At 41.1% G+C, this 24,751-nt stretch overlaps 2 protein-coding genes across 10 annotated transcripts in view; one reads left to right on the top strand and one right to left on the bottom strand.

The window, feature by feature from the left end:
- LOC117258565 (protein NLRC3-like) overlaps positions 1-18,718 on the top strand; it is a 26,300-nt gene extending 7,582 nt beyond the window's left edge. For 4 of the 8 annotated variants that reach the window (XM_078161954.1, XM_078161956.1, XM_078161959.1 and 1 more), the window contains exons 5-11: positions 246-324; positions 434-653; positions 877-2,671; positions 2,778-2,951; positions 9,411-9,584; positions 9,726-9,772; positions 14,803-16,720. In XM_078161954.1, coding sequence (XP_078018080.1) covers positions 246-324; positions 434-653; positions 877-2,671; positions 2,778-2,951; positions 9,411-9,584; positions 9,726-9,772; positions 14,803-15,341 — 3,028 coding nt within the window. In that variant the 3' untranslated portion in view covers positions 15,342-16,720. Of the gene's footprint in view, positions 1-245; positions 325-433; positions 654-876; positions 2,672-2,777; positions 2,952-9,410; positions 9,585-9,725; positions 9,773-14,802; positions 16,723-18,545 lie in introns of those variants that run through there. The other 4 variants (XM_078161966.1, XM_078161968.1, XM_078161969.1 and 1 more) reach the window with 3 other exon arrangements.
- On the bottom strand, positions 16,789-24,751 carry LOC117258573 (low choriolytic enzyme-like). Of its 2 annotated transcripts, XM_033629597.2 has the most exons (10): positions 24,651-24,751; positions 24,454-24,538; positions 24,059-24,086; positions 23,882-23,932; positions 23,096-23,227; positions 22,705-22,825; positions 20,224-20,402; positions 19,233-19,314; positions 17,966-18,090; positions 16,789-17,798 (listed from the first exon to the last, which is right to left on the bottom strand). In XM_033629597.2, the coding sequence occupies exons 2-10, from the start codon at positions 24,505-24,507 to the stop codon at positions 17,791-17,793; spliced, it is 780 nt and encodes a 259-aa protein (XP_033485488.1). In that variant the 5' UTR covers positions 24,508-24,538; positions 24,651-24,751; the 3' UTR covers positions 16,789-17,790. The 2 variants fall into 2 exon arrangements, with proteins under 2 accessions (XP_033485488.1, XP_078018097.1); XM_078161971.1 differs by lacking the exon at positions 24,651-24,751 and having other exon boundaries at positions 24,454-24,635.

The raw sequence follows: 24,751 nt of genomic DNA, 5'->3' as shown, positions 1-24,751 counted from the left end.
AGTCTCTTTTGAGACCAGCTGCATGTCCATGAGGAGTGACCAGTCTATGAATATCCCTTTTGTGTTTAAAGTTGGACAATCTTCTTATGAAAGGTAGGCATTTGACATCCAGAAAGCCCATCACATCCAGGAGCAGCATTTACTTTGGAGTTCATGTTGACATCATGACAGAACATCTTTAACAAATTCTGTGCAGATTTGTGTCATTGAATGTCCTTGAACTTGATCATACTGTATGTCCACAGAGTTCAGCAGGAGGGCTTGGAGATTCCCAGTGATCAGTCTGTCCAGCAGCATCAAACAAAACTGCACTCCATATTTATGGTGAGTACGTCACTCTGTTTAGACCAGCAGGCCTTCAAACTAACAGATGAATAACATGCTGTGCTCTACCACTTCAAAGTAACATTTTCAGCTTATTTTTCTGTTCCAGCTGCTGGAGGAGGACATCATCACTTTTTCAAAGACTGAGCTGAAGAGGATCCGAAGGGTTCTGAGTCCAGATTACCCATTAGACCTGTGTGAGGATGAGGAGGTGTTAGACAGTAAAGATGAAGAGCAGAGGAGAAGCAGCAGAGAGGCATTTCTGATGATCACACAGCACTTCCTGAAGAGAATGATGCAAGAGGAGCTGGCAGACTGTCTGCAGAGCAGTAAGTGGATTTTAACAGATTTAATATGATGGAAAGAAGAAATTGAGGCAACATGAGAGAATTTTCAATTTCAAACATCTACTGTAAATATGCTGCATATGTCTGCATCAGATCAAAGGCTGTTTGTTATCCACTAATGACCTGAATAGAACACTATACCACCAAATTCTCCGATTTTGTGTAGGGTTCACTCACTAATTCCATTTGTTGTTTGTTTATTCAGGAACTCATAGTGCAGTGTGCCAACGTAAGCTTAAATCTAACCTGAAGGAGAAGTTCCAGTGTGTGTTTGAGGGAATTGCTAAAGCAGGAAACCCAACCCTTCTGAATCAGATCTACACAGAGCTCTACATCATAGAGGGAGGGAGTGGAGAGGTCAACAATGAACATGAGATCAGACAGATTGAAACAGCACTGAAGAAAAAAGACAGACCAGAAACAACAATCAGATGTGAAAACATCTTTAAAATCTCACCTGGAAGAGATGAACCAATCAGAACAGTGATGACAAAGGGAGTGGCAGGCATTGGGAAAACAGTCTTAACACAGAAATTCACTCTAGACTGGGCTGAAGACAAAGCCAACCAGGACATAAAGTTCATGTTTCCATTCACCTTCAGAGAACTGAATGTGCTGAAAGAGAAAAGGTACAGCTTGGTGCAACTTGTTCATGACTTCTTTACCGAAACCAACGAAGCAGGAATCTGCAGCTTTGAAGAGTTCCAGGTTGTGTTCATCTTTGACGGTCTGGACGAGTGTCGACTTCCTCTGGACTTCCACAACAATGAGATCTTGACTGACGTTACAGAGTCCACCTCAGTGGATGTGCTGCTGACGAACCTTATTAGAGGGAAACTGCTTCCCTCTGCTCGCCTCTGGATAACTACACGACCTGCAGCGGCCAATCAGATTCCTCCTGACTGTATTGACATGGTGACAGAGGTCAGAGGCTTCACTGACCAACAGAAGGAGGAGTATTTCAGGAAGAGATTCAGAGATAGGGATCAGGCCAGCAGAATCATCTCTAGCATCAAGACATCACGGAGCCTCCACATCATGTGCCACATCCCAGTCTTCTGTTGGATCGCTGCGACAGTTCTGGAGGATGTTTTTAAAATCAGAGAGAGAGCAAAGCTGCCCAAGACTCTGACCGAGATGTACATCCACTTCCTGGTGGTTCAGACCAAACTGAAGAACATCAAGTATGATGGAGGAGCTGAGACAGATCCACACTGGGATCCAGAGAGCAGGAAGATGATTGCGTCTCTGGGAAAACTGGCCTTTGAGCAGCTGCAGAAAGGCAAACTGATCTTCTATGAATCAGACCTGACAGAGTGTGGCATCGATATCAAAGCAGCCTCGGTGTACTCAGGAGTGTTCACACAGATCTTTAAAAAGGAGACAGGGCTGTACCAGGATAAGGTGTTCTGCTTTGTCCATCTGAGCGTTCAGGAGTTCCTTGCTGCTCTTCATGCCCATCTGACGTTCATTAACTCTGGTGTCAATCTGCTGTCACAAGAACAATCAACATCCTTGTGCCCTGCAGTGTTAGGATGCAAAGCAACACGTTTCTATCAGAGTGCTGTGGACAAGGCCTTACAGAGTCCAAATGGACACCTGGACTTGTTCCTCCGCTTCCTCCTGGGTCTGTCACTGTCAACCAATCAGAAACACTTACGAGGCTTGCTGAAAGTGGCCAAAAGGAGCTCACAGACCAATGCGGTAACCACTGAGTACATCAAGAAGAAGATAATGGAGAATTTCTCTGCAGAGAAAAGTATCAATCTGTTCCACTGTCTGGATGAACTCAACAACCGTTCTCTAGTGGAGGAGATCCAACAGTCCCTGAGATCAGGAAGTCTCTCAACAGATAAGTTGTCTCCTTCTCAGTGGTCAGCTCTGGTCTTCATCTTACTGTCAGAAAAATATCTGGATGTGTTCGACCTGAAGAAATACTCTGCTTCAGAGGAGGCTCTTCTGAGGCTGCTGCCAGTGATCAAAGCCTCCAACAAAGCCCTGTATGTGCACACATAACTATTCAGATTAGATGCCTTTTTCTTTAATCAGAAATGTAAACAGCTCATGTTTGTAACTGTTTGTCTTGTATTGCTGATTCCTCTCCAGGTTGAGCAGCTGTAAACTGTCAGAGAAAAGCTGTGAAGCTCTGGCCTCACTTCTCAGCTCCCAGTCCTCTAGTCTGAGAGTGCTGGACCTGAGTGACAACAACCTGCAGGATTCAGGAGTGAAGCTGCTGTCAGCTGGACTGGAGAGTCGACAGTGCAGATTGGAAATTCTCAGGTCAGTAGTCAGTTGTTTCTAAAGAATAATTCAGCAGGTTAAAATGAAAGCTTTTTTGTCATTTTTATGATGTTTTATAAAGCATGGTAGCAATAATGTTCTGAAGGGTTTTGCATTCTCCCAAGCTGAGCAGGAAATAAGAATAACAAAAAGAAAAATAGATGGAGCTGCAGATGGCTGCTGGTTCTGTAGTAAAGTTCAATTTGATATTACAGTTGTCTAAGTGAAGACTATAGTATAAGCCAAATCATGTAAAAGACTACTCAAGTTCTATAAAAGCAAGCTAATTACAGTTTGTACTGCCCTAGATCAAAATCAAACCAAATCAAGTTTATTGACCAAGCTGACCAAGATTACTAACATGCCAGGAATCTATCTGGCATGTTAGTAATCTAGATCAAAATCAAATCAAATCAAGTTTATTGACCAAGCTGACCAAAATTACTAACATGCCAGGAATCTATCTGGTCAAACTGACCTCCACCCCCCCCAAAAACTATTTGTAAACAAATAAATGGGCTTGCCTTCCCAGCTAAACCTTTCACATGGAGGTTGAGCAATATCATAAACTGACAGTTAGAACACACCCTAACCAGTTTTCCACCTCCAGAGAATCGCGCGTGTCAGGGCTAGTCTCATCTGCCAGTCACCTTGCCACATTGAGTGCCTTTCACCTATCTCACTAATAACCATCAACAAATACAGTTAGATTTGGCGGGAAAAGTCTCTACTCCCTCAGGGTGGCTCTGAAAGAATCTGAGCAACAACAAGGATTCTGCTGTGAGAGCGAATCCTCCAAAACAAAATGATTGCTCCCTGCTTGATAAGTATTATCAGGGATTCGTTAGAGCTCCCAAATCAAAACAGCCACAGTGATCCACCATCCAAAATCTATACAAGAAGAATTATCTTCTCAAGGGAAATACACTAAACTAATATGTAACTAACCTATGTGAAGCAACAACATATTGCGATTTCCCTTAAAAGCAAGCAAGCCCTTCTTATCTAAGATGTAACTCAATTATATCACTCATGTCAGATGAATATACGGCAAGACAGACAGTATTTTGATGCAAGGAGTCTCACTGCAGCATTCTGCATGAGCTGCAGGCGAGACAAAGATGACCTGCCAACACCCAGGTATAGTTGCAATAGTCGAGCCTTGAGAAGATTAATGTAGTGGTTACAGTCTTTTCACTGGAAGGGTTCACAGGGTTTACTAACATGCCAGAAATCCATCTGATCAAACCGCACCCCCCCCCCCCCCCCCCCCACCCCCCCCCCCCCCTCCCCCACACACACACACACACACACACACACACACACACACACACACACACACAAAATGTATGTCAACAAATAAACCAATCCGGCGGATCTTTGTCCTGAATCTAAAATCAGTGGAGGCAAACTTTTTGTCAAAAAGTCAAGCATATGACAGTGCAAAAAACACTCCAAGGGAAACTTGGAGAAAAGTGGAAACTCCCATGATCCATCAGCTATCATTGCAAAGAGCTGGTCTATTGTTTTTATGTCAGGGAATGAATCTGCTGTGCTGCTCATAAATCTGAGTTAGTCAAACAAATGGGACTGCCTTCAAAGCTAAACCTTTACACGGAGGTTGAGCAACGTCATAAACTGACAATTCGAACACACCCTTAATTTCCCCCTTTTTAAATGGGAACCAGTTTTCCACCCCCACAGACTCTCACGTCAGGGCTAGTCTCATCTGCCAGGCACCTTGCCACAGTGAGTAATTCTGAATTATCTCACTAATAACAAACAACAAATGGTTATAGTTAGATTTGGCGGGAAAAGTCTCTGCTCTTTCAGGGTGGCTCTGAAAAAATCTGAGCAACAACAAGGATTCTGCTGTGAGAGCGAATCCTCCAAAACAAAATGATTGCTCCCTGCTTGATAAGTATTATCAGGGATTCGTTAGAGCTCCCAAATCAAAACAGTCACAGTGATCCACCATCCAAAATCATACAACAAGAGTTATAATTTTCTTCTCAAGGGACATACACTAAACTAATATGTACAGTAGCTAACCTATGTGAAACAACGACATGATGCGATTTCCCTTAAAAGCAAGCAAGCCCTTCTTATCTAAGATGTAACTCAATTATATGAATCATGTCAGATGAATATATGGCAAGACAGACAGTATTTGCAAGGACGCAAGGAAAATATTTGAAATGAAGCTCAGACATCACCCTGGCAGGAGTTAAAGGAAGATATGGCAGGATACTAACAGTATCCTGATTTGAGGGCAATGTTCTAAGCTAAACTGTACATATCCAATGTGAAGCAACACCACACTATGGTAGCACTAGCTAGCAGAGCCCTTCTCCTATGAGACGTAACTTGGGCAGTACACCTCAAAATAACTTTTCGGCAGATACTAACAGTATCCCCATCCAAGGGAAATATTCTAAACTAAAAAGCAAGAAGGAGACTGAAATTGTCTTTAATGTCAGTGAGCCCCTCTCATCCGAGATATAACCTTATACTGAAAACTCTCTGATGAATACAAGGGAAATATTCCACAACTAAAATGTACATAAATGATCTACAGAAACCCTACTTTTATGCAAGTGTGTAGAAATGCAAATAGTTCATGCTTATCACAAACTGGACCTGAACAGTAATGGCACAGCAGCAAAACGAAACTGAGAAAATAACAAACAACAATGCAGCCACAGCTAGCTTGTCAACATTACCAAGCAAACACAACTTGCACTGAGCCAAAACATGCCATGTCACTAGCAATGAACATCCAAAGAAGCACAGCAGCACTTACTTAGCTTAGACCCATGCACAATGGTGAGTCAAATCTGGCATGTAGGTGAGTCGTCACGGTCCAACAGCCAACACAGGAAATCCCTGCTTTTCCTAGTATTTATGCTCTTCAATGAAGTCACCCAAAACAAGAGGCAAAGACTGTGTCAAGTAAATGGCAGCAGCAAACAGCATTGGCTTGAACGTGCGTAATAAGCAGAGTAACAGTGATAGTATCATATTATAGTGTCCCCACCTGCATGAATATGATTGGATACTACCAGCCACACAGTGAATGAGCCCATGAGGCATATCGCAAGCCGCTGATGACAGTCAGCCATTACAAGCAAGACTTCAGCGCTCTGCCTGACCAACACTGTGCTCTATTAGTGTCAGTGACAGTTACAGTCTTGGACTAACCCAGAACTCATTTCAATTCAGAGAGTTTACACTGACTCTGTGTGTGTGTGTGTGTGTGTGTGTGTGTGTGTGTTTTGTTAATTTATTTTAAAACATTGAATTTCCACAGTATTAAATGGGCGAAAATAAATAAATGAAGAGAATAAACTGGCAGACAGGCACTTAAAAGCTAAAATGTGGTAAAATAAAAGGACTTTTAAAATGGCTAAAATACTTAAAAAATGCCCAAGCACAAGATAGTATTAAATAATTTAAAAAAATGATTAAACAAGCATAGTTCATGTATACATAGGCTATGTATATATACAGTACAGGCCAAAAGTTTGGACACACCTTCTCATTCAATGCGTTTTCTTTATTTTCATGACTATTTACATTGTAGATTCTCACTGAAGGCATCAAAACTATGAATGAACACATGTGGAGTTATGTATTTAACAAAAAAAGGTGAAATAACTGAAAACATGTTTTATATTCTAGTTTCTTCAAAATAGCCACCCTTTGCTCTGATTACTGCTTTGCACACTCTTGGCATTCTCTCGATGAGCTTCAAGAGGTAGTCACCTGAAATGGTTTTCCAACAGTCTTGAAGGAGTTCCCAGAGGTGTTTAGCACTTGTTGGCTCCTTTGCCTTCACTCTGCGGTCCAGCTCACCCCAAACCATCTCGATTGGGTTCAGGTCCGGTGACTGTGGAGGCCAGGTCATCTGCCGCAGCACTCCATCACTCTCCTTCTTGGTCAAATAGCCCTTACACAGCCTGGAGGTGTGTTTGGGGTCATTGTCCTGTTGAAAAATAAATGATCGTCCAACTAAACGCAAACCGGATGGGATGGCATGTCGCTGCAGGATGCTGTGGTAGCCATGCTGGTTCAGTGTGCCTTCAATTTTGAATAAATCCCCAACAGTGTCACCTGCAAAACACCCCCACACCATCACACCTCCTCCTCCATGCTTCACAGTGGGAACCAGGCATGTGGAATCCATCCGTTCACCTTTTCTGCGTCTCACAAAGACACGGCGGTTGGAACCAAAGATCTCAAATTTGGACTCATCAGACCAAAGCACAGATTTCCACTGGTCTAATGTCCATTCCTTGTGTTTCTTGGCCCAAAGAAATCTCTTCTGCTTGTTGCCTCTCCTTAGCAGTGGTTTCCTAGCAGCTATTTGACCATGAAGGCCTGATTGGCGCAGTCTCCTCTTAACAGTTGTTCTAGAGATGGGTCTGCTGCTAGAACTCTGTGTGGCATTCATCTGGTCTCTGATCTGAGCTGCTGTTAACTTGCCATTTCTGAGGCTGGTGACTCGGATGAACTTATCCTCAGAAGCAGAGGTGACTCTTGGTCTTCCTTTCCTGGGTCGGTCCTCATGTGTGCCAGTTTCGTTGTAGCGCTTGATGGTTTTTGCGACTCCACTTGGGGACACATTTAAAGTTTTTGCAATTTTCCGGACTGACTGACCTTCATTTCTTAAAGTAATGATGGCCACTCGTTTTTCTTTAGTTAGCTGATTGGTTCTTGCCATAATATGAATTTTAACAGTTGTCCAATAGGGCTGTCGGCTGTGTATTAACCTGACTTCTGCACAACACAACTGATGGTCCCAATCCCATTGATAAAGCAAGAAATTCCACTAATTAACCCTGATAAGGCACACCTGTGAAGTGGAAACCATTTCAGGTGACTACCTCTTGAAGCTCATGGAGAGAATGCCAAGAGTGTGCAAAGCAGTAATCAGAGCAAAGGGTGGCTATTTTGAAGAAACTAGAATATAAAACATGTTTTCAGTTATTTCACCTTTTTTTGTTAAGTACATAACTCCACATGTGTTCATTCATAGTTTTGATGCCTTCAGTGAGAATCTACAATGTAAATAGTCATGAAAATAAAGAAAACGCATTGAATGAGAAGGTGTGTCCAAACTTTTGGCCTGTACTGTATATATATATATATATATATATATATATATATATATATATATATATATATATATATATATATATATATTTATACAACAGTTAGTTCCAGCCCTGCAATCTGATTGGTCGAGAGACAGTAAAACTGTGACGATATTGGAGTACAACATCACGGTTATTTCACTGTGTATGTATCACTCCGCCTCACAGCTGATTGCTGATCAACAATCAAATCAAAACTGACGGTTAGTGTCAGTTAGGTCAGCAGTTGCGTTGCATCCCTGGAAAAGTATTTAAACAAACTTCCACCAGATGCAAATGCCCTTTATCTGAAGCCCAGGATGACAGCAGCTCACACAGACAATATCTGGTACACTAAAGCTCCACTGGGAATAAACTCACTCGCACAGATGCTGCCGAAGATGTGTAAAGAGGTGGGGACAACAGCCATCTACACCAATCACAGCCTCAGGGCGACTGCCATACAGAAGCTGTCAGATGCGGGTCTTGAGGCTAGGGAGATCATGACAGTGAGTGGGCACAGGTATGATGTTGTTTTAACGTAGCCTATGTGTACAGTTAGTCTTCTAATTAGGAGTCGGGCCCTAAATATACCTTTTGTCTTGCACGTCTGAGAGCCTGTTAAAAAGCTACTGGAAGCCATCCATCCACAGTCCACCATGCAGTCACCAGAGACTTATTTCACTGGCTGCACAATTAATGGAAATGTGCAGATAAATGTGTATAAAGAGTAAGTGCCTGGCGCACCATGTCTGCGTTACATAGCAACGGTGACAGCGGAGTCCTGAGGGAACTATTTTTGTTGGCGGAAGACAAATAAAATGCTTAAATTATCTATTTTGTCCTTATTTTTCAACATTTCTTAATCAGCCTTGCTGTGATTGTCTTCGCCTATGACCAAATCACAGCCATGACGATATACAAGTATAACATCACTCCCTCTTGTGTGATGATACACATGTGTGTGTTTGTGTGTGTATGTATATATATAGTAGTAGTAGTAGTAGTAGTATATTGTAGTATATATATATATATATATATATATATATATATATATATATATATATATATATATATGTATATAGTTTACAGTTAATCACAGCAGTTTCTAATCATCTTAATCTTCAGTCCAACATGCAGTATAGGACAACAAATCCATAAAAAATATGCATGCAACACATATAAATCAGTAACATATGTATATAATATCATGTATGAATACTGATAAAACCTATACAGAATAATAATTTAAAACATGCAAATGTTGTGATCAAGTGGAAAAAAACTTTGCTTAAAGGAATGTCCCACTCTCACGTGTGTTTAGTCTGTCAGGCTGTATGATCACAGAGGAAGGCTGTGTTTCTCTGGCCTCAGCTCTGAGCTCCAATCCCTCCCACCTGAAAGAACTGGACCTGAGCTACAATCATCCAGGAGATGCAGGAGTCAGGCTGCTGTCTGCTGGACTGGATGATCCCCATTGGAGACTGGACACTCTCAGGTATGGACAAATGGCCAGACAATTACAATACTCACACTGTTTCTCTGCCATTCTGACTCAATAAAGAGCTCTGGTTCATGTTAAATGGTGGATCTGAGTGTAGGCATTTGAAGGTGGTTGTGACTGTGTTTCGTCCTGCAGGGTGGACCCTGGTGGACTGCAGAGACTGAGACCTGGCGTGAGAAAGTGTGTGTGTGAAGTTTCATTCATTACACTTGAACTGCACATATTAGTCTAGAATTTTACATTTCCTTAACTGAAGTACAGTCACAAATTTCCCCAGAGTTTCAGTTGTGATTTAGCTTCTGTTTTTTGTCAGTGGGGTTGGAAAGATGTTAGATTTCAACACAACAAACTGAACACAATGATCCAACAAAGCTAATGAATACATTCCATTAAAGCCTCCCTCCAATCAGTGTTAATTACTGTTTAACAGTGACATTCTCTATCAAAAATGGATGCCAAAGAACCTATAAAAAAAAGATGGGTCATTACATCTGTGACAGCGTTCAAATTTTGCATTGGTGCCGGTCTTTGGTGCCACTTCTGTTGAAGTAGATGGGGCGGGCATGGCAAGTCCCACTATAAGCCATCGTATCGTATCATGCTGTTTCAACTTGGATTGAAAAATGCTTCCACAAAATAAAAATAAAAACACTCACATTATGGGATGTTGACTGATGGCTTTATCTAAATGTGTGTTTGTTTTCCTTGTTATTAGTCTCCTAACAGATGATGGCTCTGTCCGTTAGCTGCATATTTCAACTCAAGCCTGTATGGTGCAGTACATCATGATACATGACCAAACGGGGCAGGTCCAACTTATTATCACTGACCATACTACTACAACACCTTACAGTTTGCCTCAGTGATTTACATTTGTACTCTTTTGATGTGGAGTTGGACTGCAGCTGCTATGTTTACATTTTAGAAAATGTAATTAATATTTTGTAGTGTAGGCGCATTGTGAAACCACAATAGTAGGAGCATCTTTGAATAATATGTGTAATAATGTTTCAATAATACGCCATTTGAAGAGCAGGGGAGATCTACAAAATACCTGAAGTTAAGATTTTCCTTAAAGTCCAAGTTAAGGTTTCCTCAAAATAAAATCTGTTGCATAAAACACCATTAAAATGTTTACTTAAGTATTTATGGCTTTCTCCTTGTCTCGGTCTTATATACCTAAGGGATCCCTAGACCTTTGCACAAAAGAGCTTAGCAACAAAAGCAAGGTAAAAAAAAAAAAAAAAAAGGTACCTCTGACTCTGATCTTTACTGCAACAAAATCACAAAAAGTTTATGGTGATAAATGAATAAACTAACACACCCCCAGAAGAGTGTTCTGCGACCAGGACAACCCAGTGGTTTTGATTTTACTCTATAGATTTGACTAAATGAATTGTCATTGCAACTTCTACAATCCTTTTCTGTTTTCTGCTATTTGGGGATCAATTATACTTTGCAGTAGCAGATTTATTCCTCCAGAAAATTTTGAATAATTCCATGTGATTTTAACATACTTTGACAAAGAATGAACACTCGTCTTCTATTATTGGGTTGCAAAACAAATTTTGGTTAAAACCTGTTCAGTTTCAGTTTCAGTTTATTTTATTTATAAAAAGGACAGTACACATTAATCAACATTACTGTAAATGTTTTAGCCAGCCGGCTAATTTGCAACTGTAGTCCTCAGGCAAGATGTTATGAAACCATAATCTAAAACAGAAGCATTAAGAGTAAGATACAGTATTTACAATATATACAGAACAGGACAACATAATAATACATAATAGCAATGCAAACAGCATAAAACAGCAGCATGCAGTCTAATAGCAATCAAGCCATATAGTCATCCATGCAAAGCAGCGATAGACAGGCAGAGCAGCAGAACTTGAACAGCATAATGATGGACATGCAAAAAGCACAGAGCAGCAACATACAGTCCAATGGTAATCAAGCAATATAGTCAGCCATGCAGAGCATCAGAACTTGAGCAAAATAAAATACAAACTAGGTATTAATCAGACTATTGGGTGTTAGTACATACCAAGCCATGCAAAGCTGGGGGCCTGACAATGGACAGAGACATTTAGCAGGTTAGCAGCAAGTTGATGAACAATGGTAAAATACATCATAAACTAGTTAGGAGTGATCATATTTTTGTTTTTTTAAAAGCCAGGTTAAAGGGATAGTGCACCCAAAAATTAAAATTCAGCCATTATCTACTCACCCATATGCCGAGGGAGGCCCTGGTGAAGTTTTAGAGTCCTCACATCCCTTGCGGAGATCGGCGGGCGGAGCAGCTAGCACACCCAATGGCAGACGGCGTCTCAGACTAACGTCCAAGAACACAAAATTGAATTCACAAAGTATCTCCATACTGCTCATCCATAGTGATCCAAGTGTGCTGCAGCCGTGACATAAAAAGTTGTTTCGAAAAACGTCATTTGAACTCTGTTTTTAGCCTCACTGTAGCCTGTAGCTCTGACTGCTTCTCTGTGCTCCGCATTCACGTGTGCACGCCTGCGCAAGACCAACGAAAGCATGAGCTTTGCTCACCCGTGTTTACATCACGTGACACGTGCACCGCAGGGGGAGACAACGGTAACCACAGTCGCTAAAAGATAATTTGCACTACGGTCTTTTAGCAAAGGACAGCCCAACATGTCTGAAAACTTTGAAATTGAGGAGGAACAGCATTTCTTTGTTGAGCCGTATTTTTTGAGCCCGAGTATACGGACGGAACTCAGGCTGCTGGACGAAGCAGCTGCCGCAGTTCATGAGCCTAACCCTCAGCCAGCCGCAGAATACCGGAGTTGAGCACTGGAAACCTGGTGGTGTAGTTGTTTCAAATGCAAAGCAATGCCAACGGGTGAGGAAAGTCTTTGCTGCTGAGACTGGGAATTGGCGATGCCTGCACTTGAGAATCTGGACATCAGTACTGACGAGACTGCTGCTCTTCAGAGACCGTGCATCACCGATCACCCTGAGCGCGCACACATGAACGCGGAGCACAGAGAAGCAGTCAGAGCTACAGGCTACAGTGAGGCTAAAAACAGAGTTCATATGACGTTTTTCGAAACAACTTTTTATGTCGCGGCTGCAGCACACTTGGATCACTACGGATCAACAGTATGGAGATACTTTGTGGATTCAATTTTGTGTTCTTGGACGTTAGTCTGGGGCGCCGTCTGCCATTAGGTGTGCTGCCCGTTCCCCCCGTCGATCTCCACAAGGGATGTGAGGACTCTAAAACTTCACCAGGGCCTCCGTCGGCATATAGGTGAGTAGATAATGGCTGAATTTTCATTTTTGGGTGCACTATCCCTTTAAACCCCAACTGGGGGACTTTGAGAACGACTTTGCAAACAGTGTGAAACAATGCACTAATCACAAAGAATATGCTGCACATCAAATTAAACAGCAGAACCTGGGCTACAAGGCTGTATAAACCCTTTTTACATGCCCCAAACACAGCTCAAACAACGACTAAATAGATAACAACAAATCAAACTCCATACCCGCTCTTCATATTATGGGCTCTACCGTGACGCCACGTTATGCAAAACACACACCATTCATGTCAAATGAAAGCAGAGACACTGCTCTTTCCACACATATGTGCCAGAGCACTGTACACCAAAGCATCAGAGAGATAGAGGCCAAAGAACAACAACAGAAATCGTTTCGCCGAGCCATAGTTGTAAAATTTCTCTTACCGTTGTTGTTTTGCCGTGAAACGTTAATTTGGCCACACGGTACGTTCCGGTAGACTGACATGTTGTGCTGCATTCAAATGAATCTGGGTGAACATGATGGGCTTTAGGACCGGGGGGGGGGGGGCATAACAATGACCGCATTCAGCAGCCGGCACCTCCCCCACAATGGCGTTCTGCTGACTCTAATTGGCTTACAGTGCTGTCAATCTGGTGTTGGTGGGTATAGCGTCATTCTACTGGCTCTAACGAATCGAATGAAGTGTCAGTCACTTAAATCGACCGATCCGTTGCGGAGATGCCAGCCTCCAAAGCACAGAAGAGTAAATTTGCTTAAAACATGATGGTCTTAAATACTTGATTCTGACTGGTCAATCATCACAATTCTGCTGCTCCATTGCTAGGGACGCCATAGCAACGGCCTTAGACTGAGGAGCATCAAAATCAGTTAACGTTAGTCCACACAGGCCAAATAGGATCGGAGTGGCAAAACGCAGCATTTTCAGGACATCACTTTTAACATTTTTGTAGAGGACAAAATTTTTGATGTTTGGCTAAAAAATGACATCCCCAGCAAAAAAAAAAAAAAAAAATAAAGGAAGAGAAACTCGCAGGGCCGTCAGGAGCAAACTGGCACAAACAACTAGAAGAAGTAAGTAATAAGCCATGTTCTGAGCTGCGCATTGGGGTTCCATTCCCCTGTCTGAGTTATTTTTCAACTGTCACCGGCTCACTATACATTATCCCTTACTTCACATTTAGATGTGTGTGTGTGGTCAGTTTGGAGTGGGAAATACATGGAAAAAACGAAACGGACAGTTGTATGTGTATATACTAAACATCATTAGGGATTTACAGAAACAAAAAATCAAACATGGTCATGTACATATGCCATGTAAGCTGGTGTGACAGTGAGTGTGTTGTGTGCTGCTGTGCTGTATGCATTGCTGTCTGTTGTGCTCCCGTGCTGTGCCGTGGACTTTAAGTTGGAAATGAGGTGCTTTATTAGTAAAAAATAAAAAAACAACAACAAAAAAACAGAGGCTTAAAAGATCCAGGGCTATAGGCGGGAATGCCCAGGCCTAACGACGTCCATGCTTTCTGCTGCCTCAAAATAGCAATATGCCAACAGTGTGCTTGACCACACCTCCAAGACTTACGTGCCCATTGGCACACTGAGTACATTTGCTATTTACACAGTGTGGGAGCTGGTTGTGAAAATAAAAACTGCGTCCGTCTGAAAAACGCAATGACAGTTACACTGTGCTGTGCACCGCTTTGGTTCATGTCTAAGAATTGGCCCCTCAGCTCTAATGCTAAGTAACTGTTAATGCTGTTCTAACTGGATTGTTGAATTTCAAGTTAATTTTGTCAAACATCATTCATTGTTGAAAATGAAATGGAGGTTTGTATGGTTTACCTTTGGTAATTGTCAGTCAAATTGTTGATACATCAACATGATAACTTGTAGATGTGTTGTGTCTTGATCTCTCCATCAGATGCCTGTGAACTGGAACTGGACACAAACACAGTAAACGGAAAACTCAAACTCTCTGACAGCAACATGAAGGTGACAAATCTGAAAGGGAATCAGTCATATCCTGATCATCCAGACAGATTTGACCACTGGCCTCAGCTGCTGTGTAGAAATGGTCTGACTGGTCGATGTTACTGGGAGGTTGAGTGGAGAGGAGGGGTTTCTGTATCAGTGACTTACAGAGGAATCAGAAGGAGAGGAAACAGTGTTGACTGTGTTTTGGGAGGGAATGGTCATTCCTGGAGTCTGTACTGCTCTGGTGATGGGGACTTTGTCTGTCACAATAACAAAAGAATTCCCATCTCCTCCTCTCCTTTCTCTGTCTCTTATAGAGTAGCAGTGTATGTTAACTATCCTGCTGGCACTGTGTCCTTCTACAGAGTCTCCTCAGACACACTCATCCACCTTCATACCTTCAACAGCACATTCACTGAACCTCTTTATCCAGGGTTTACAGTCTGGTCACCTGGTTCATCAGTTTCTCTGTGTTCTCTGGTCTGAGAGTCTCTCCAGTGTACAGAAACACTGCTGACTGAAGATCAGCTCCTGAGCTTCCATCACACACATTAATGTTTAAATGGGATCTATTATGCTTTTTCATATTTTGTGTCATACATCGTTACAATGAAGGATGTTCATATCAAATGTGGTCACAGTTTAAAATAATGAGGCAACATTTGTTAAAGTAATCCCAGTGAGCCAAAACCTCAGGCTTCAGACCGTTTTATATACAGTACTCCGTTTCCAACTGCTTTTCTTTTACTAAGGCTAGAGTATAACATCATAGGCTATGCCTGGTTCACACTACACCACATTTCTGTCCGTCCGGGAGAAGGAACGATAAAAAGAAAACAAGCTAGACTTTCTGTCAGAACGTCGAGAGGTGTCTTAGTTGTGGCGTCGGTTGTCATCTATTATGACACACTACAGGAGATGAAACGATGGATTATCGTGTGCAACACTCATTGTCGTTCACAATCCGACACTGTATGTTCCTGCGTCTTTCTATAATTGAGCTGATATCGTGTAGTGTGAACCAGGCATTAGTGTGATGTCTTTATATTGTCATCTTTTCCAGGCACGTTGCTGCAGGTGTTTACATAATGTAGCCTACACTGTTAAATGAAGCTATATGCTAACGTTACGGGAACATGTTGTGAATTTCTCCCCAATTTCGGATCATAGTCCAGTTAGGACATGTCTGGTTGTGTTTAGAGGCTTTTATTGGTGATTTTTTACTGTAAAAAGAGACGCTATTTTCCGTCACAGTCATAAGAAACACCAAGAAACACTGACCAATCAGAACAAACTGTTCTTTTTTAGGAGGGGGGCTTAAAGAGACAGGAGCTAAAACAAAGTGTTTCCAACAGAGGGAGAATATAGGAGTTCCAGCAAAGATAGCATGAGAAAAATGAAGTGTTTTATTAGATTAAAGCATGTAAACATGTTGTAGTAGAAAGCTTAAAAACAAGAATGACCCTGAAAATGACAGGGTCATGAAGCCCCTGCAGTGTAGAAGACCCAGCAGGTGTGGGGCTCCTAGAGATTTGGGGCCCTTGGAGTTATTGTCCCCTGTAGGTATTTGGCTCAGGCTGTAATTCTGGGTGTCCTGCTGATTTGTCGGCCATGTAGGCGTGTTCTCACGGCAGTTGGTAGTCCAACTTCTATTGTTGTATCCTCTCACAGTATGATTACAGCAGGTGCGTACTAATGCATTACAAATATTAAACATAAGTAAAAAGTAGCTTTTTTTAAGTAACAAGTACTTTTCATGTTTATTTTTTTATTTTAAAATTTACTTCTACTCTTTACTCAAGTCAGGAGATGCCATCAAAGTTAGTCTTTTGTTATTGTTTTTATTACAATGTCTCCTTCTAGTAATTACACATCTCTTTGTGGTTTTGTGTCTCTTTGTAGGCATTGTAAATCTCTTTTAGTTGCTCTGTGTCTCTCTGCAGTCATTCTGTGTCCAGTAGTGATTCTTTAGCTCCTTTTTGTAGACTTTGTGTCACTTTGCAGTTGTTGTGCATCTTTTTGTGGTCTTTCTGAGTCTGTTTGTGATCATTTTCAGTCTCTTTCATGTCTGTACATGTCTTTTCGAGTGACATTTTGCAGGTGAAGGCCTGGGGGGGCCTGATACTTTGAGCCCCTGATCTAAACTGCAGTGTACATCTGTTAAAACAATAGGAGTGCTGCCTTCTTTTGGTAGAAATATATAAAAACACATATTTTTATTTTTTTGTAGATTTTTATTGAACAAATGTCCCACTTCATTGTAGAAATTAATATAAATCACAATTGGATACATTTCCAGTACAATCAAAGGACAGAAACCCCCAAATTAAAAAAACACACAAAAAAATAGAAGACATTTGGCCATAGAAGTCCTGATAATGTTATTATTTATTATTGCAGAGTATTTCAGAGATTTTTTTCTTTTCTTTTTTTTCTTTTCTTTTTTTTTTTTTTACAATTGTGAGCTAGCTGTACTTTGGGTATTCCTATTTTATGATATTTTATATTTAAACTCTATTGCCACTTTCCATCATAAACATACAACCACTATCTTAAATCTGATGTCTTGTCAGAGATTAACGGGACATTCATGCATACTTTTACTTTTGGTTTTAAGTTCATTTAGTCAATAAAACTTATGTATCTTACCTCACATAACCATGAATATAGAACCTTTACTCTTAATGAAGCATTTTGAGCACATTTTAAGACTTTCTTTGCAAGCAAAACAATAGCACTGGTTTGTTCTTACGCCTGTAAGGTTTGCCTTTCTCAGACAAGAACTTCCTGTGGCTGGGCTAAAAATGACTAATAACAATGACTTTCTGTTGCTTTGAAGTAATGTTCTTGCAGTACAACAGATCAAGGCCTTCAGCTGAATCATATGAAGCAGAGAGTTGAAGTATCTGCCGGAGGCCGACTCTTTCTTCTGTCATTAACGTGCTGGTTAGGAAGAAAAAAAATCCAATTCTGATTTATCAAACAGTCTTAAAAATATATGATATGTCAACACTGTTTTGCTGCTATAACATGGCAAACCAATCAGTAATGAGATGTATTTGCTGTGTTTTAGTTGTACAGTTTTAGAGATAGTGTTAATTTCTACTTACGGCAACTGTAAAGCGCGTTGACGCGGGCAATGTCATTGGCGCTCATCTGTGTGGCACGCCCAAAGTTAAGTTTAGGGTTGCCCTTAGAGACGATGGTTGGCTTCCCGTTTTTGGAGAAGGCGTATCTTGAGGACACAAACACAACACTGTTGGTATACAGAGCTGCACACGCACACACACACATTTTGAGGTCACTGTATTTACGTTTTGTATTTCCATTTTATGCTACTTAATACTTTTTCTCCACTACATTTTAGAGGCAAATATTTAAGTATTTACTCCACTTTTTTGACAGCATTGCTACTTTTTGCTTGTTACTTTTCAGATTTAGATTATTAATACAAAATGTAAATCAGCTCATAAATTATGAATTATCATGGATGAAACTACCCAAAGGAATATAAAATAAATTTAGTTCCACCAGTTGCAACATGTAGGTGATGAACACATTAAAGCATCGATAATTATAATCCAATAATGTAAGATATTTTGTTTTAAAATGGGCCATTCTGCACAATTACCTTTTCTTTCAGTATTTTCAGTATATTTTGATGCTAATACTTTTGTACTTTTATTCCAGCACAAAATGGGAAACAAACAAAGGGGTTTGGACCAGCCACACAGCACCAGTCAGCAACAAGGAACCATTCGTGCTCATGCATAGAAACTAGGCATGGCCAGCCAGTTCTCATTCCCACCTTGTTAAATATCACTGCTTTTTCACTAATTTCAGTGTCAGACATCGCTGCGAAAAGGCACCTTTCATCAATATGATACAGCAGATATGGGTGGCATCAGGTTGTAACACAGCTGGCAACTACGTAATATAAAGAGCTGTAAAGTCCCTATATAGGGCGAACGGGAGAGGAGGTGGATGGGTCTAACAAATCGCGGACTTTCAGCTTGGAGCTCGCTGTTTGCTTTCCATGTGAATGTTGAGCCAAACCATGATGTTTTTTCAAAACCTAACCACGTGCTTTTGTTGCACAAGGAAATGAATGTTAAAATGAGGTGTTTTAAGTCTATTTTGAAAAAGACTATACGCATTTTACATGCGAAAATTGACACACAGTCCCAAAACATCAACAACAGGTTACGTAGCGCATCATACAGTATTTAGACTTGAAAGTCTACTGACAAAGCGGTGATATTTGAGGAGTTGGGATGAGAACGCATTGGAATGGCAATGAATGTAAGAAGAGAAGGCAGTGGGAGAGAGAGGGAGAGAGTTTAGAATCACTGACTGTGTTCACTCATGAACACTCACTTGCTGTATTGCATGACAGAGTTGAAGTCGTAGGGAGTACCCAAGTTGTTAGTGTCCTCCTGATCAAAGTTGTGTTCCCTTCCTGTACAGGAGAAGACAACAGATTAAATTATTAAGCACACTTTTCACTTTCTTTGTTTTCTGTTACAGTGGATTGAAATTGTTTGCCTGTGGATGCACCTGTTTTCTGCTTCTTCTTAGTGTTGTGATCACTTTATTTCTGGTGTTGACTGCCACAACCACAAACATTATCCCTGCACCATGTAATCTGTAGTGTTTCATTAACTCACTACCAGTCAGTGTTTGGAGAATATTTCTCCTACCTCTGTGTCTATCTGCCATTTTTCCTCTGCATCAGAAACTCATAAACCTCCTAAAAGTCCTCCTCCCTACTCCTAACAGTGTTTCACCTTAGGGGCTCTCTTTAGGGCTAAAATACTTTGAGAATCATTCCTTACCAGGACCTAGTTTGAACTATAAGAGGAAATTCTTGGAAAATGTCAGAAGAGTTTTCTTACAATTTAGACACTAGGAGCAACTCTTTGTACCAGGAAGCTTTGTAAGTACAGTCCCTAGGCTTTATCCACAGTGGTTGTGAAGTCACATTACTGGCATTAACTGAATAAGAGTGAATTTATAATTCTGTGACTGCGAATGCAAAACAATATGTTATGTAGGATGTAAGATGCAGCCTTGCCTCCAGTGGCCACAAGAGGCTGTGTTTGACCGCAGGAGGACCAAGAAACTTTTTTTCTCAGGAACAATGAACAAAATAACGAGAGGAACCTGGTTCCAGTTTTCTTGGCTAGAAGTCCTGCTGCCCAAAATGTATCTGCAAAAATGTGATACTTTCCAATGGCCCAAACATTCATTCAGACTGTAAAAACTTAGCATTTTATGGCTAGATTTTATCTAAGCTTTAAACTCATCCCTCCATTGTTCTTATCATTTTATAACCACGACATAAAACATATTTTGTGGCTGAGCTGACCTGGCAGAATGTTCTGGGTGAGGATGGCGACGTATTGGTCTCTGTCGGAGCGGACGTGCTCGTGGTGGAAGCCCAGAGCATGAAGAACCTCGTGCTGCACTATGTCTGTGTACAAACAACCGTTTTTCCTCAGGGAGACCAGCTGTCCTCGTTGTTGACGGCCCAGGTAGGACCAACACCTGGTACATACAATCACACACGCACACGCACACGCACAGACACACACACAGTGAAATCATAGCACAAATGTACTTACATTTGTATTTTTCTGTTATTGCACTACATGTTTGTCATTGCACTATGTTTGTGCCTTGTCTTGTAGCTTATTTTGTACCTGTTTCACTTTACATTCATTTGTTCATTATTTTGTTTAGCACTAAGACAAGGGAAACCATTTTCTTCCTCTATGTACCATACTGCATTGTATAGAGACATGATAATTAAGTATCTCTCATCTCTTGTCTTATGCAAGCTACACTCACAAAAGCAGAATATAGACCAGTCTCAAAAAATTGCATTACATGTTTCTGCAAACCATGGGTGCATTACATTTGTATGTTATTTTGTGGTGGATAAGTTAAAACTTTATGTTTCAATAACCCTGTGGTTAGGGCGGCTGTGGTGGTTAGCACTGTTGCCTCACAGCAAGAGGGTTCTTGGTTCGATCCCGGGTGTGGGAGCCCTTCTGTGCGGAGTTTGCATGTTCTCCCCGTGTCAGCATGGGTCTTCTCTGGGTACTCCGGCTTCCTCCCACAGTCCAAAGACATGTAGGTTGGGGATAGGTTAACTGGTGACCATGAGTATGAATGGTTGTTTGTCTCTACATGTCAGCCCTGTGACCTGTCCAGGGTGTACCCCGCCTCTTGCCCAATGTCAGCTGGGATAGGCTCCAGCCCCCCAGCGACCCTTAAGAGGATAAGCGGTTAGAAAATGGATGGATGGATGGAACCATGTGGTTAACCTGTGATTAGGTTAAGGCACAAAAAAACCCACTTGTTTTTTTTAAAGGGGAACTCTTATTTCATGACTGAAATATACAAACACTGTACAATATGGTTGCTCCAGTCCTAGTCAGTCCTGTTTTCACAATCCCTCCTTCACGTGCATGTGCGGATTATCAACGTTTGAATATAATGTGCAGCCCTACGACATAGGTTATGAACAGATTTTCATGTTCATTTTATTTAAATGCAGATATATTGTAATAAGCCAAGTGAATATGGCTTTAAAAAAGAGTACTGTACTGTTCAAAAAGGAACATGGAAACAGTTTCTCAAGCTGTTCATACATTGAATTGGTGGAGCCTATCGAACCTTGAACCTTTCAATTTGATGTGAATGCTCTGCTGACTAAGCTACACAGGCACTTGTATGTGATGCATGTAACAGTATAATAGCACATCAGTATATTAATGTCTATCCATGCAGTTTGGCCAATAGCTTGATGTTAATGCATGTTTATCACTTATTAGATTCTAAAAACAGTTGTCTACCATAATGTTACTCTCTACATTTTGAAATGAACAAATTATAAGGATGATTTAATATGACCAAGACACCTAAAAGTAAAAACAAGGCCGTTTTCATCAACTTACAAGCAAGTGCGCATCAGACAGCCTACTGTAAGTGAATGGGTTTTCTGGTAGGAAAGGTAATGCCCTCATGCCCCACTAGAGGGCGCGTGAGGCTTAACTTCAGCATACCACTGGAGTCAATGGAAGTGTCATCACTCTGGTATTGTAGGGGCTAAACCCAAGCAAGCTCCTTCTCAGCGGAGCTCTAAAGGTTTTCTTCTTTGGTGAGGGCAGGTGAAGGGGAAGGATAAGTCATGATGATTGGCTTAGGGAGAGTAAAATTTCATCATAAACCAATCAGAGGCAGAGTAGGGCGGGTATTCACAAGCAGGGGTGTCAGGTCCGCGACTTTGGACATGTTTTTTGTAAAGTCGCTTACAAATATTGGTAGTCGCGGGTTGCGGTTTGTTCGTGTTGTTTTCAAAGTGGAGTTGCTTATTTGGGCTTGCTCTCTATATATCCGTCTAATGAGTTATTTAAACGCATGATAGTATGTGGGACTGCACGATGATTCCACAACTCCGCTCCCTCCGCCCCTCTCCTTCTCCGCATACACACAGGTGACGGTTAGTCAGTGAGACTTTTCACATTTAAATTGCGCGATTAATGGAGGTTCTTTAACTAGTGTGAATATGTGTACAATGTTTTATAATAATGATTTATTCTATTAAGTGTCAATTTCATACATAGGCTCATACTTTTTCCACAGTTCCACAGTGACAGAATTCACGATGATGACCAAACATACAGGTGATCAGAAGATACATATGGATGTAAAAATTACACTAATGACTGTAACAAAGATTTAATTGTGACATTATCCTGGAAGGACTTTGCATTAAAGAAAACAGCGTGTGAGAGTGTCAGTCCTGTCGTGTTATGTTATGTGTGTTTGTGTGTGTTCCTACCCAGATCCAGAGTAGAAGTACAGGTAATGCCTGTGCCAGTAGCGCCTCCAGACAAAGCGAATACAGGTGGATCTGTGGAATGTCAGCAGGCCTCTGATGATGATGTTGCGCTCGTCTCTGGCTGCAGAGACAAACAACAGGCTGCTGACGAACAAGCCAGTCCCCCTCTTCAGGCATAGTAACACACATTTTCAGCTTTTCTACTCAAATCAGAATCTCACCTCTTATGTTAGCTGGTAAATACAAGCAGATGAAAAATTTCACAAAAGTGTGTGTGTGTGTGTGTGTGTGTGTGTGTGTGTGTGTGTGTGTGTGTGTGTGTGTTGAGATAGTAGCAGCCTTAGGACTGAGACTTAGGGGTTAGCTCAGGAGGTAAGTTACTCCAGCTTACTGTATCTGGAGGAGATGTAAACAGGCACTATGACGTAGCTTCCACGTTTGGGCCACATGCAGCCTCTGGTCACACAGGGATCTGCATTCCTTTGTAAATTTGGCACAATGTCGCCGTGTGTCAGGGGCGTTTCTGCAGAACAACAAATAAACAGGCACTTAGATTAATATTAAAAACAGGGACCTTGATTTTCATTAGTTTGATGGACACAGACCAATGAGCAAAGGCTGCACATTTTTAGAGGTTAAAAAAAACTCTGTCTGACCAGCAGTCCAAAATCCAAAGACACTCATTTTACATCAGTATAGAAAGAAAATCAGAAAACCCTCACAGCTAAACCAACAAATGTTTGAAATAATCCTTGATAAGTGACTTAAACGATTATTATCATAACTGTGAACTTATATTCTGTTGATTGACATCAACTATCGGACAGGGGCGTCATAATGGGGGAAAAGTGGGAATAATTACTTAGGACCTCAATGCAAGGCGGGCCCTCAAAAAGCCTGGAATGAAAAAAAGTTTGGTTTTGTTTGCATTTTTTTATTTAAGTAATTAGTGCCATAACTAAATTGAAATTGGCTGAATAAATCAGTTGACAGATTGAACTTTGTGTAAATAAAATCCTGGAAGCTCCCTGAGGACCCACTCACCCCTTAATGGTGCAACATTGTTTAGTCCACCCCTGTGCTAAATGCAGCTAGAGCCAAGTGAGTGACTGCAGGAGCCAACGTCTCATTGTGTTTTTACCATTGTGTATTTAGAGTTGGATCCTACAAAACCTACTTAGGTCAGCATTAGCTCTGGCGATGATGTCAGAGACATCCAAAGACTCCTCTGGAAGAAAACAGAGAAAAAAACAATTACCAGCTGTTTAGCTTGAGCTAGCTGTTGGGTGGAACAAAAAAAGATTAAAAAAATTTACTTCAGTATTTAGGAAATTTGGAAATTTATTCAGCTCACCGGTTTGAGGTTCATTCTCAGAAGCACCCTGCAACACATAGGCACGAAATTGCCCATTTTTTTTTAAAAAAAGAAAAAAAGTGTTTTCTACATTTTTATGATGATTCTGTTTCTGTCAAGCGAGAACCAGACTAATACAAATAAGCTTGTTTGATGTTTTGATTTTGTTTGTTTTTTTATTTCCCGTACATATGAATTAAAGGATTACATGCTCTTTTATGGATTTAGACTAATCTCCCTCATTTCAGAGGCTCACAAAATCCTTCAGAAACCAACTGCATTATCCTAACGTTGCACTAAGTTCATAGCAATGTTTATTTTTTCTCTTTTAGTTCATTAGAAAGTGAGATTTTGGAGATTCTTTTAAATCCCAGTGTTGAAAGAGTCAGACTTACCGAAGGAATGGCCGTCAATGAGAGGAAGAGGAGGAAAAACAAAACTGGAGTCATGATGGTGGTCCACTCCACTGAAACTTTAAATCTGGATATAAAGTCAAAGTATGAACAGTGTTTGGTGGCCAAGGAATCCGTTTGATGTATTCAGTTGCTAAGGTAAGAACAACAATTTCAAGAAGGAGATGAGTGGAGCATACCTGTCGTACCTGGACTCTGATGCTCGGTGTAGCAGGTGCTCGGCTCCTTGCTCTTTGTAGGCAGCTCACACTGGGTGTGTCTGAGAATTCACCCATATCTG

Source organism: Epinephelus lanceolatus, chromosome 2 (assembly GCF_041903045.1).
Source record: "Epinephelus lanceolatus isolate andai-2023 chromosome 2, ASM4190304v1, whole genome shotgun sequence".
In the NCBI taxonomy this organism is placed as follows: Eukaryota; Metazoa; Chordata; class Actinopteri; order Perciformes; family Serranidae; genus Epinephelus; species Epinephelus lanceolatus.
Note: the sequence above shows the minus strand (reverse complement) of the source record. Positions and strands in the feature narration are given on the sequence as shown.

Excerpts from the sequence above, each read along its gene's own strand:
- LOC117258573 (XM_033629597.2), bottom strand. The coding sequence starts at position 24,507 with ATGACTCCAGTTTTGTTTTTCCTCCTCTTCCTCTCATTGACGGCCATT. Across the intron at positions 24,087-24,453 it reads CATTGACGGCCATTCCTTCG|GGTGCTTCTGAGAATGAACC; the intron begins GTAAGTCTGACT and ends TATGTGTTGCAG. Across the intron at positions 22,826-23,095 it reads TTACATCTCCTCCAGATACA|CCAGAGACGAGCGCAACATC; the intron begins GTAAGCTGGAGT and ends TTGTCTCTGCAG.